Source organism: Podarcis muralis, chromosome 10, assembly GCF_964188315.1.
Source record: "Podarcis muralis chromosome 10, rPodMur119.hap1.1, whole genome shotgun sequence".
Classification (NCBI taxonomy): domain Eukaryota; kingdom Metazoa; phylum Chordata; class Lepidosauria; order Squamata; family Lacertidae; genus Podarcis; species Podarcis muralis.
In genome coordinates this window covers 2,778,163-2,791,541 of record NC_135664.1, presented here as the reverse complement: position 1 = coordinate 2,791,541, position 13,379 = coordinate 2,778,163, and the positions used below count along the sequence as shown (strand labels likewise).

General features: G+C 45.3%; 1 protein-coding gene across 9 annotated transcripts in view; it reads left to right on the top strand.

Moving 5' to 3' along the window:
- FRMD4A (FERM domain containing 4A) overlaps positions 1-13,379 on the top strand; it is a 407,020-nt gene that overhangs the window by 139,694 nt on the left and 253,947 nt on the right. For 2 of the 9 annotated variants that reach the window (XM_028745663.2, XM_028745666.2), the window contains exon 1: positions 2,884-2,991. The exons of the other annotated variants lie outside the window; for them this stretch is intronic. In XM_028745663.2, the coding sequence (XP_028601496.2) occupies positions 2,899-2,991 (93 nt within the window). In that variant the 5' untranslated portion in view covers positions 2,884-2,898. Of the gene's footprint in view, positions 1-2,883; positions 2,992-13,379 lie in introns of those variants that run through there. 9 annotated transcript variants of the gene reach the window in all.

Here is a 13,379-nt window from a genome sequence, read left to right as displayed (position 1 = left end):
GATGGAAAGTCCCCCCTTCTTTAGGAGCCAAAGTGTTAAGCTGAAACACCTACACAACCACTAAGTGAAGGAACTGAAGTGAAATAACGGGAGAGAAGCTGAGCATCGGCCATCTAGGCTGGAAACCTGTAACATCGAACTGAAGAGTATTAACTGAAAATAAGCAGCTGAAGTTGAAAAGAAGCTGAGTATTTACTACCTTGTTTAGAAGCCTGAAACACCCACTAGATTTATTAAGAACTTCATCTCCCAACAAATCATTTGTTTTACCAACTTTACTCTGTATAATCAATCCTTTTTTGCTTGTTCAACTTCTGCCTGAGTATCAAAGTTTTATCTCACGCAAAAACTGTAAGATAACCCGTGGGGGTTATTTGGGGTCTACAGAAGGGGGGTTGCCTCATTTTAGTGGTAGAGCTGGGATCCGGAGACCCTTGTTTTCAGTTAAAGACAAAAACGGGTTTCAAAATTAAGACAGTTTAATGCACTGTGCTGAAGTACATCCATTCATTTAAAATAGTCGGCATTGTTAAAACTTAATTTGAGCAGATGTTTAGAGTTTTATGCAGCTGTCACGGGTGCCTAGTGGTTAATGTCAGCATGAGAAACACAGGGGTTTTTTTCTCTCCACCACGATCCCATGACCAGAGCGCTTTTGAGCTGCACTTAGGTCAAAGAATGGTTGCACTCAGTGCTATTTTTTCTAGAAAAAGAGGTAGCAGAACTCACCACGAATGCCTCCCTCATTCTCTTAGAATGGCAATGGCACCTACCTGAGAGTTCTGGCTGGAAAAAAGCCCTGGTTGTGCTCATGTTGCTCTTAAAAATAAATGAATTAATTTCATTTAAGAGTGAAATTGAGTGGACCAGAAGCAACTTGCAATGCAGTCTGGCTGATTTAACTTATTCCGTGACTTGTATGGAACTGGGGAAGAGACTAGTCTTGGGAATGAACAGGCTCCCTGGCTCCCCCTCATTCATTATATTTGCAGTTTTCAAGCTAGATCAGAGTTATTGTCATGTTAGTGGGGAAAAGTTCCTCCATTGTCCCAGAAAAAGAGAGAGTAATCACAGACTTGCTCCCTGTTCCACCTGTGAACATACAATTATGTGAATCCAGGGGGGGGAATTATGTTCCATGCTGTGAAGTCGCCCTAGGTCAGCCAATGTAGAAGCAAGCAACATCTGCCCCTGAATGCTGTGCTTCAGAAAGGAAGGCAGTTGTCATAGGAGATAGATTTTTTAAAAAAAATAAATCAAGAAATCTCTGTTTTCATTTTCAAGGCCAACAATGTAACCTTATACCGAGACTTTTAAATGAATCTATATGAATCAGTCATGCTGAAGCCATTTCCATCCTTTCCGGCTTGGCTTTCCCCTCCCCTCCTCCTTCCCTCTCACACGCATACACTGACTCAGTTTGCAGTGCACATATGGAACTAATTATGAACAAAGGCTGATTGTTTTAATATTTGGAATTTCCCACATCAAGCTGCTGCTTTTTCCTTTAATGCCTTTTAATGTGTGTGCAGTTATGCCAGCCAGATCTTTGTTTGAAACAACGTGCTTGTATATTACATTACTGCATCCCCCCCCCCACCCTGTTGGCTTTTTAGTTTTTGACCAAAAAATATTTCCAGCTCTGCATTAAACCAGGTATTTAGATTGGCAAACGTTGTGATTCTCAGGAGTCATTCTGTCTTCCACCAAGTGATCTGAGGCCGTAAATTTATTTTGCAACCCTCTGACCTCTTCACTGATGCTCAGGCTGTGTAGCAGGCCTACAGAACTGTGACCCACCATTGGTCCTGAATGTAGCCCTCCAGCCATGTAGCCTGTCATTCCAGTTACTTGACTATCCCCCATAACTACATCCCAGGCAGCAGTGGCACTGGGTTGCCTCCAAGATTGAGGGGGCACGGGGCGTGTATGTGTGATGTCATGCACATAACACGTGATGTCACACACGTCTCCCAATCCTGCGCAGGCCACTGCAGCCTTCTGTGATGTTGCACTGGACCCCTCAGTATTGGGGGGGCTGAACCCCCTTCAAACAAATATTGAGGACGCAGAAGACACCTCCACCCCCTAGATTTGGTGCAACTGCCAGGCAGGCAGGCAGGCAGCAAAAAAGAAAGTCTTTATCAAGCTGGTTGTGGTCTGCTGTACATGGCTGCTAAGCTGTGTTTTGCCTGGTGGGGTCATTTTACTGTGCTCTTGAGCAGGCTGGTGACACCTTTTGTTCCCAGCCTGATTGCTCTGTGTGCTATTATGCTCTCTCATGTCTGGAAGGAAGCAAAATCTCAACATAGGATTTCACATTAATCTCCACACCAGATGGTGATACACCAGATATTGTTTGGGAGAAGAACATGTGATCGACTATAGAGCAAACCAGAAGGGGTCTACAGTCACATGGTGGCATGTATAAAGAAGTCTGATTTAGCTTTGATTAGACAACTGACCTGGTTACCATCTGTAGCTACAAGAAGCGAGGCTGACATTTTTAGAACAATCCCCCCAGAAGCAGAATGTTTCCACCTCTGTGGCACAGCAGTCTTTTTGTGCTGGGAGAGCTATAAGCAGAGCTAAAGATACGCTGCTTGAAGCATGCTGTGAAGGGGGTGGGCTTCTCCCTCCCCTCTCTACTTCAAACAAGCCACATATTGACTCATGGTCTAAAGTTTTTTGTTGGTGGGTTTGGTTTCTTTTTTGGCGGGGAGAAAACAACCAACCCACTGAGCCATTCGTTATTTGCAAGCTGGGAACTCCTTAAGTCATCCCAGAGGAAATTTCTTTGGGCTGATCATTCATTCTCTCACACACAAAGACGTGTACACACACACACACACAGAGAGAGAGAGAGAGAGAGAGAGAGAGAGAGATTTGCACTGCACTATGGTGGTGCAGGCAGCCGTGACACCAACCAGGAGCCGAAAATTTCTCTTCAAAATACCATATGGATCTCTGAGAAGACACAGTGCAGAAAGGGTAAGCAGCTATTTTTTGTGTACATATTATCTCTCTCACACACACACACCCGGTGGATATATCTTGCTCCCCCTTTATACCCATGGTGTTTTAACCTTAGGCTATCATAAGGTATCAAAGCCAAGTGATGCCTCTATATGGTGATGCAATGCAGACAGCCAAGCAAGCTGACTACATAATAATAACTAATACTGGTTGGAAGTTGCAGGCTTGATAGCATAAAACTTATGTGGGCTATTCTGGTCTTTATGCCAAATCAGTAGCTATGATTTACTGCTTGTGGCTGTATGCTAATAAACACTAATGAAGATTAGCTAAAATTGTAATCAGTATTAGTGCCGGTTGGCCATGATTTATTATGGTCACGGGCGCTAATGGAATTTCCCTTAGAGTGCCAAGTGATCGATATTGGGCAGGGCTATAGGAAGACGAAGAGTGGTAGTCAAGGCTAGAACGGGTAGGGAGGGCAGCTAATCTGTATTCCTGGAGGTTCTAAGGCAGTAACTGCTGCTTGGGATACAAGATGATGTATAGGATTATTCCATTCTAGAAACAATGTACGAAGTAGGACTTAGAAAGGTTCTGAAATACGAAGCAATGTGCATTATTTTGCTTGAAGTTCAAGTTTACTTGGGAAATGTCCTATAGTTCACCTTGTTGCTTTACACTCCCCTCGGGAAGTGGTCGCCAGCTACTGGGTAGTTGCAGATCCTCATATATTCGGGTCAGGTGTGCCACCTTGCCCCTGTGACAGCGGGTGACTGGGGCATGCGCATGCGCCTGTGTGATGTTGGCATGCCTGTGGTGTGCCGATGTCACTTGAAGAAATCGCAGGGGCGTGCCAACATGACATACACATGACCCACGGTGTGCACATGCCGCCAAGTGGAGTGGGGGGGCAGCCCTTTCATTTAAATTTTGTGATTGCCTGGGCACCTAAGGCCCAACATAGTCTGCACTTATGATTCAGGCTAACATGTTTATTACATGGCACAAGCTTTTGCAGGCTTAGGCCACAATAAATGGCCAAATCTTTAAAGTGCCACAGCTCTCTTCTTTACTTTTTGGCTACTCCCCCCCCCCCCCGACTAACACTGCTGTAGTGGGGTATGTTGTTATACACAAGAGCCATGTTGGGGACCTGCAGAGGAGACCTGTTTCAATATGAAGATCTTTTGATAGGTATATCTTTTGATCTATATGGAATTACACTGAAAGAGGAGTACTCATGCTTCTCATGCCCCTTCGTATAATCTAGAGCAGGGTTTCCCAAATTTGGGTTGACACCTGTTTTTGGACTACAACTCCCATAATCCCTAGCTAGCAGGTCCATTGGAATCAAATGCGTGAGCAGGGCTCATTTTCACTCTGTGATTTTTATGTGGGGAAGGAAAGGTGACAAGTAGCAATTCCTTGAAAAAGTGAAGGCAGTGTCAACCTGAGCACCTGTATATGAGTGTTGGGGAAGGAGGATTTGCTTTATGGAAAACTGCAATGTTAAGGCAGCTTCGGTATGATTCAGTTCTGTGCAAAATCTGAAGGTGTTGCAGCTCCTTTGTGTTCAGCAGTGGTGGCTTTATAATACTTGGTTGCTGCTACTGAATGATAACTGAGAGGAGGGTGCTTGCTTGCATATGGATGGCAGCAGTGGAGAGGGGGCAGATGTCCTCATAGTGCACCTAGGCAGGGGTTCTCCAAGGCCAGCACACGTCCCTATGGGCAATGCCATTAGTGGTGGATGCTGATCTCTGAGGATCACTCCTCAGGCACACCACACTAGTGCCTGTGCTGCCTTCTCTCCGTTTACCTCCCTCCCACCCACCATTCTCTGGCTATCTTTGCAATGTTTTAGAAAGCTCCTCTCCACATTGGTTTCTCTTCAACATCACCCAAGCAGAGCAAGCTCTTTTCATCACAATGAAATAGCACAATGAAAGAAGGAGAGCTCTACATGTGTGCAGCCATGAAACAGCTGGGCAGAAGAGAGGCAATGACCTAATAAAAACTGAGTGAGTAAATTCAGAGCTTTGGGTTAATTATGCTGTGAACTGTCCAAAAACCTAGAAGACATATGAGTTGGGACTGGAACGCAGTGCTAACCTATCCAAGATCCAGGAGCCTCAGGGCAGTGGGGCTGCCCTCTGCACACATGGCAGCTGTGCAGCAACTGCCAGGCTTGTCACATCCTGCCGTTGTTTCATGGCTTTTGCTCAGTTAGAGCAGCTGAGCACCATTGCACACTCATGACTTTGTGAGGGAAACCATCAATGTCATGAAGCTGATTAAGCAGGGTTCCCAAGGAGACAAAACCCTGAACCTCAGTTATCTGGCTAAAAGGGATCTGATCAAAAGGACCTTTTCCTAACAACATGCTTCTCTCATTCCCTTCTTTTAAAAAATAGCACATTAGTAGGTGAAATGAAGGTTTTGAATTTTTACTTTAGGGAGAAAGAGAGAGAAAAGAATTTTTATTTTAAGTGTTTCTAGCAAGGCTTCTGTGCATTTAGCAAGGTTTCCAGCAAAGGTGGCAATCACCTTCCAATGGCATATGTGCCAGGGAGCCAACCAGCAATAAATCACATGGGGTATGTAAGTTCACTCTTTATTGGCGGAAACTAGGCCTGCTCAGGTAAGCCTGGCCTAATGAGCACAGCAACTCTTCTTGGTAGGTCTTGCCCCTCTGGGGCAGTTGTGGAGGCTGAAGATCCCCGCCTTCCCACAGCTACCTAAATCTCTTCCTCCTCCAGGTCCTTCCTACATAGTCTGAGTCTATGCCAACAGGCCTGTTTCTAGGGGCGGGGGAGACACCTTGACTTCTTCACCAGCTTGCCCCACTTCTGCCTCTTGGTTTCCCTCCTCTGCCCACTGAGCCCCGTTACCTCTTCAGCTCCCCCCTCCTCCCAGTCTTCTCCCTCTGACCGCTCATTGTTGTCCCTCCACCAATCCCTGGACTCTCAGCCTTCTTCCCCTGGGGCTTTCCCAACTGCTTCCTCCCCCCACGCCTCTGTGTCCAGCCAGTCCATGACATCATATCATCTTAAAATAAAACTCTAGAGATTGGGAAGCCAGAAAATCCAAATAAAACCAGGCTTGTGAAGTTATGGTAAGGATGGCCTTTGAACTGCCATGGTTCTTTGTGTTAAAGTTTGTGAAATTGCAAAGTGAGGTGAATAAAACCCGAGCAATGTTCTATTCTCAATTATATGAATGAACCTTCTTCTGGCGTGTTCATTAATGCCTTTCCCATTGAGCCAGATGCTTACCTGAGTAAACCTTAAGGAGATAAATGGCACACAGAGGATGGCGGGCAGAGGATCAACTTGCATTAGTTTCACGAATGTTTGCATGGCATTTAAAAAGAGACAACAAACACCAGCGCCTTAACTGTCCCTGACTGACCCTCCATCTGGACAGCATTAATTAGCTGATTACTTCCTCCCACTGTCGGGAGGAAGAGGAGTAGGAAAGATCAGGGAAGAGGTTTCAGAAGTCATCTGAGGAGAAACAGCTCCTGCCATTTAGGGATGTGGGAGAAATTCAACAGATTTGGAATTTAATGAAAAACTACCTTATCCACATTTCTTGAACCTATACAGGAAGCACACATATTCTTCAAAATTCACACTTCTCCAAATTTTGTGATGCAGTTCTCCAACTGAACAATGTGGCAAAAATTGCATATATTGGTGAAAATAACACAGCATGCATTATATTAGCAAAAATTCAATGAAAAAATGTTTATCAGTGAAAATTGCATGCTAAAATCTCTATATTAGAAGAAATTTGCACTTTAGTGCTGACAAATTTTCAAGAGGCTTAAAAAAAATCGCCCTTTCCCATGGAAATGTGTAGAACTTAATTAAATTATAAATTGAGAGAAACCAACATTGCAGTCATCCATCCCTATTTCTCTCTGTGTGAATGTGCATGTATCTGTACATTCATAGAAGAAACATTTGATTGTGTAGAAGTAGACATTTGCTCTGAAAAATAGCATGTATTTGGGAAAGATTGGCAAAATAAGCTGGGGCCATCAAGCTAAATGAAAGGCATAATCTTGGGACCACTGCCAAGTAGGGATGGGAAAAAATTTCACGCAAGCAGGAAGTGTGGCCTTTACTCCCCTTTCTTTCTTTTGCAATGTACGACCAGATTAACTTTTTCCACTCACATATGGCTTTTTGGGAACTCATTTTGTTGTGGGAGTGTGGGGGCCAATCACTTAAAATATGTAATAGTTACGTAATGTCCACGTTTGTTTTGGAATCTCAATTTTAATGTTTTTCACATACTGTAGCACTTTTGCATTTTGTATGTTTGATACGGCTTCCCAGAGTGGAGTGGGGGGTGTCTTTTCTGTGTAGTCCTGTCTGCCTTTTGTATTCTTCTGGGGTGGGAGTGCTGTTGTTCATCTCTAGCCTTAGGGTGGGCTACGCAACATCTCCCATTGGAATAGCCTCATATATCAAAGAGATTTTCTGTTTGTGCTGCTGGCTGCTTGTGTTTTGGGGCTGTTTGACTACTCTTTTCCACTGAGGTTTGCATGATTTTTGCCACCATATCTCATGCCCACCCCCACCCCAGTTTGCACCTGCCCAGCTGCCCTCCCGCTTCTTCCACTTGCCCAGTAGCCACCCATCACGTGCCCCAGCGCTAGCCTGTACAGTAGTCCCGCAGCAAGCAAAGGGGCTCCTCTGGTACCATCTTTTCCATGTCTTGGAGGAACGGAGTATGCGAAGACGGCAGCCGTAGGAATGTCCAAGCTGGGGGAGCCTGAATGGCTGCCAGAATAATAATTATTTCCCCCCACATTAGGATCAGGAGCAGTCGGCCATGTGATAATACTGCCACTGTTCCATTCATGTGTGGAAAGAATATATAAATATAATATAAAATGTAAATAAATAAAAACCTTCATGCTTCTGAGTATGTTCATGGTACTACTGCTTTGCTTTTACAAAATGGTAGCCATAGGGCTCCAAAACAGCAAAAAAAAAGTGGATGGTGATATTTCTGTTGAATAATGAAATTTACCAGATTCGTTGAAGCAAAATTCTTTGTGGAACCTCCATATGCAGTTGTGCTGTATCTGCAGTGCAAGTTCCCCACCCCTATAAAGCAACATTTCCACCAGTCTGCCGTGTTTCTGCTCATGGAACCTCCATGAGCAGAGTGGCTGAGATGCAGTTCCCCACCGACTCTTTGAAATAAGAATTCTTCCTCCCTCAACCCACAAACACTAAACCCCTGCCAGTGCTCCCCTTCCCACAATCTGTGTTGGAGAGAGCAGTGTGATAGGAGGATTGCAAAGGTAAAGTAATTTAAATGGTCACCCCTCCCTAGCTAGCTAGCAAAACTCTCTATGGCCAGACCATTGGCGCCATTGGCCAAGGACAATGCAGCCCCCCCCCCCAAGTATGTGCAGATGGGGTTGAGGCCCTCCCCCATATTGATGCGCCAGGCCCTGCTAGCAATATGGCAGTGGAGGCCCCTATTGGGCCTCCCCAAGGTGGTGGCCGGCCTTGTTGATCCTCACCGTAGTGGTGGAGGGCCTCTCCCGGCCTGATGGCCTCCTCCCAGCACACCATGTCACACATGTATGTTGCATGTGTGCCATCACACACACACACAACAAGGCCCCCTCCCATGTCATACGGAACCCAGTGCCTCTAAGCTGAACTATTCCTTTGTCAGACTATTCTGATAGATGATGTGGAGAAAACTATTCCCCCCCCCCACCTTATTTGCCAGGGGTTTTGGATCAAGTGGTGATGTTGGTGATTTTATCACTCATTGGGCTGTTGGTGGGGTGGAGAGAATGCTTTTCTTGCTGCTTGCTACCATTGCATTCACTTCCTTTCATAGGAGTTGTGCAATCTGATTATGATTTGTGCATATTGAATGCTATAAAATGTACAATTTCCCACTTTCACAATTTCAGTTCTATCTTAGGGAAGAGAACCTATAAGCTGCTACCACCAGTTAGTCATCATTTGTAGTCTAAAACTTTTGTAGGGCACCAGGCTGGCATTGGCAGCTATAGCCTAAAGTAATTACAGTACTGAAAGCCCATGTGTGAGTGTTGCCATGCAGAAAACCTTGCATAGAAGAATACCTGGAATAAAAACTGCATGCACATTCACAGCAAAACTGACCATTAGTTCCATGGGAGTGGTAAACTACAGTGTAGGGGATTAACTACACTGCCTATCAGCCAAAGAGAAACCATTATGAAATTTACATATATGGGTGTGGTTTTCAACTGCATGGACTGGAAAAGAAACACCAATATCAGACAATGATGCAATGCTTTTGTTACACCCATGAATGGGTATCTTGAGGGATAAATGGAGGCATGCCATGCTCAACACAAACTGTCTCCAGATTCAAGACAGGGCTGAATTAAACGTTGGCTTGGCATCCCTACCTCCAAGTTGTTGATCTGGAGACCGTGGTACTACAGAGTCAGCTAACTGTCAGAACCTACCAAGTGCCCCTAGGTGGGTTGTTCACTTAAAGGGCGGAGGGCACATCAGATGCACACTAGGCTTCTAGCAAGTGCTTCCTGCCTCGTCCCATTTCTAGAACTTGTCAATAATAAGCAAGAGGAACATTTGTGTTTACAAAATGCAGCAGGGCAAGATAAGTGCATAGATGGAACAGTTGAAGGAATTGGGCATGTTTAGCCTGGAAAAGAAGAGACTGAGAGGTGATATGATAGCCATCTTCAAATATCTCACGGATTTTCACATGGAGGGTGGAGCAAGCTTGATTTCTCCTGCTCTGGAGGGTACAACACAAACCAATGGCTTCAAGTTACAAGAAGAGAAATTCCAACTCAACATTCAGAAAAACTTTGACTGTAAGAGCTGTTTGCCAGTGGAATGGACTCCCTCAGGAGGTGGTGGACTCTCCTTCCTTGGAGGTTTTTATGTAAAGATTGGATGGCCATCCATCTTGTATTATTTAGTTGAGATAACTGAATTGCAGGGGGATAGACTAGATGACCCTGTATCCCTTCCCGATCTATAATTCTAGGATTCTGTGGTTGATACATGCACAGAGTAAGCCGGGTTTTCTCCTTAGCTTGGTCACTAAATGGCAGTGGTGGCCTCACATCCTCTGTAGGTTATATCCTCTGTAGGTGATTACCGTATTTTTCGCCCTATAGGACGCACTTTTTCCCCTCCAAAAATGAAGGGGAAATGTGTGTGCATCCTATGGGGCGAATGCAGGCTTTCGCTGAATCCTGGAGAGCGAGAGGCATCGGTGCGCACCCACCCCTCTTGCTCTCCAGGCCTCAGGAAGCTATCCACAAGCCTGCAGCCTGAAGCATGGGGTGTGCTGCGAAGCACGCCCCGTGCTTCGGGCAGATGTTTGCAAGCCTTGCGCGCCCGGTGGGTCCCACAGCTTCGGCATCGCTCTGGCTCCTGTTCTGGGGGCTGGGGTCGGGGGAAGCTCGGGCTTCCCCCGCCCCAGCCCCGCGCCTGGGGGAAAAAATAATTTTCCCCCCTTTATGTCCCCCCCCCAATCTAGGTGCGTCCTATGGGCCGGTGCGTCCTATAGGGCGAAAAATACGGTAAGTACAGTGGTACCTCGGGTTAAGCACCCGAGGTGCTATTTCTGGGTTAGTTGTGTCTGTAACCTGAAACATCTGTAACCCGAGGTACCACTGTAGTTAACAGTAAAGTATTCAAGCTTGCTGTCATTAAGAAGCCATTCCTGCATGCCCTCCAACATTTATCCAATGAAAATAGGGACGTCCTAAGGACAAGCGGGACATTCTGGGATCAAATCCAAAACCTGGACAGCTTCTCTAAATCAGGGATGCCCCTGTAAAATAGGGGCACTTGGAGGGTCTGTTCCTGCAGCAGCAGCAGCAGCATACCTGCTGTGGAACTCCTGTGTTGCAGAAGGAGTGATTAAGTAGCCCTGAACCAACACAAACAGTATTTATTGGTGTGTGCCTTTTTCTTTTGTAAATCTACCAAAGAATAAATACAACAAAATCGGGATTAAAGGGTTGGCTCCGGACGGTGGAGGGCATGTGTGCTGGGTCCCATTGGTGTAGTTGTGGTGGCACTTGCCCTTATTTTGATAGGAATGCTTGGGGCGGGTCGAGGAGGGTCAGTTGCAGGGGAGTGAGAAATTTTTACCTGTGGAATGTTGGAGGGTATGCTTTGCAACCCCTGAAATAGATCCAGAACGCTCTGCTTATGGTCTACCTAAGAATTGCTTAAGTACTTTGCAATTCTTTGCACTCTGGAAGCTACAGAAGTACTGCATTTCAGGAAGATGTGCCAATTGCACAAAAAACCAAAACTGTATATAGAAAGACCCTAATTAAAAACAGCACCCAACACTATGACTCCTTTGACACCCCTTCTCTACTTCTGCCCATTCTCCTCCAAGCCCTGCAGAATCTCCAAAGGGCAGGAGATACAGAACTTGGTAGATGCCTATTATTACCATTACAGGCACAGAGTAAAAAAAAAAAAAAAGCAAAGCAAAATCAATATATGTTTTGCGGTCCTGAGAATAGTTTACACTCAGTGTGGGGTGAGGAGTTCATTCCAAAAATAAATATCTAATGAGAAAAGATACAGAGCCAGAAGAGAGTCAAAGGTTGTAATTACTAAATGACTATTCTGGAAGAGCCCTTCCATTAATGATTGGAGTATTGCTTCCAGCGGCCAGAGCCTGTCTGATTCACAAACTGAAGTCCATGGGAGATTTTCCCACATTCCCCAGGCTTCTCAACATGACCTTCTACTATTGAGCAATTCATTTCTTGCATTCCTCTTGTCTTGTTACTGAAATTTGCCAGATTATTGCATTCAGTTGGCTAGACTGCTCTTAAAGCTACATCTGGGAACAGTCTGCCAGGAGCATATTCTGTACAAGTTCCGTCAAAGCAAATGGGAACTGCACTAGAGCAGACCAGTTAGCCCCTCTAAAGCACAGCTCAGTTGCATTGCAATGGATTGCTGTCTACGTTTAACATAGCTAGAAATGAACGAGCAGCTAATAAAGGTTTAGCATTTGCAGGGAATGCATCCCACCGGAAATCTTGCTCAGGCTGATCCAGCAGCACAGATTGTCTGTTAGACCTCCTACATTTTTGTTTTAACTTGGCTCCTTCTGTATTAGGTGCAGGCAATCTGTGGCCTGTAAGCCAAATGTGGCTCTTAGCTGATGCCCTCCTTGTCTGCCAAGCTCGGGAGAACCCCACCCACATTCTCCACTGCCCAGCCATCCGCAACTCAGGGGAAATAGTTTGGCTGCACTGGGGTTGCTGGGCGGGGTGTTTAGTCTCCAGTCACCAGCAATTCCACAGCAACCAGACTTGTTACATCATTTAGTACACCCCCCCCCCAGTGTTCCCAGTGCAGCCAGAGACATGCTCCATGCACTGGGGGGGGGGGCAGAGGGAGGGCAAGCATGTTGAACAAGTCTCCCTGTGTGCTGAAAGTGTGGGAAGAATTCCACATAGCATGTTCTCCCCCCCCCCCCATGTACTGGTCCTCTGAGCTGGTTTGGGGCTGTGAGGCGCATGGAGGGAAGAGAGGGACCAGCTGGGCTCAGGTGAGACTCTTGCTGGCCTCCACGAGTGAATCCAGCACTGTGTGGCCATGCCCCCCCCCCCCCGCCATGAAATCAGTTTAAACTCTGGCTTTAGGAATATAAAACCTTTATGGAATGGATTTCAAGCTGCCATTTTTATGCGCTTTGGCTCTCATAAGCAACATTGCTAGTGCAGACTTTAAACTTTATTAACAGCAATGCCTCTTTGTAATACATTTCAGCAAAAGCTGAACAAAGTACTATATATGAATTGATCACTTTGTAGAAGAATTGGAAAAGGATACTATCATGAGTATTCTGGCTTCTTTTCTTGTAAGAAATTCAGAAGTGCAAAATTTGCATGCGTAACACTATGTAGTCAAATGAACCTTTTTATGAAAATGTGAAAGGCAGTCTAAATAATAAAACTGTCACTGAGGAAGTGCTTTGACATAACAACTGCTGACTTGCCCTTCAGTTGTACTTTCTTAATCTGACATTATTATTTTTTTCTGACCTCTGCACCAGCATTTTAGAAGGCTTAATTTGACCTTTCCATAAAGATACTACATTTGGGATTTTTCCTTCACCAGTGCTGGGCGCTCCTATACCTAGAAACTACTGAATACTTTTTGATGGTTTTAAACAGCATGACAACTCAAAACAGTAAATCTGGTGGCGTAAGTGTGGTGGTATAATTTTCACTGGAAAATTAAGAGTGGTCCTTTCAGCCCCCCAACCCTTGATCCTGTATGCACAATGCTGTAAGCAGAGAATTAAAAAGAGTCTGCACATGAGAAGAATCCCTGCTACATCAAGCCCAG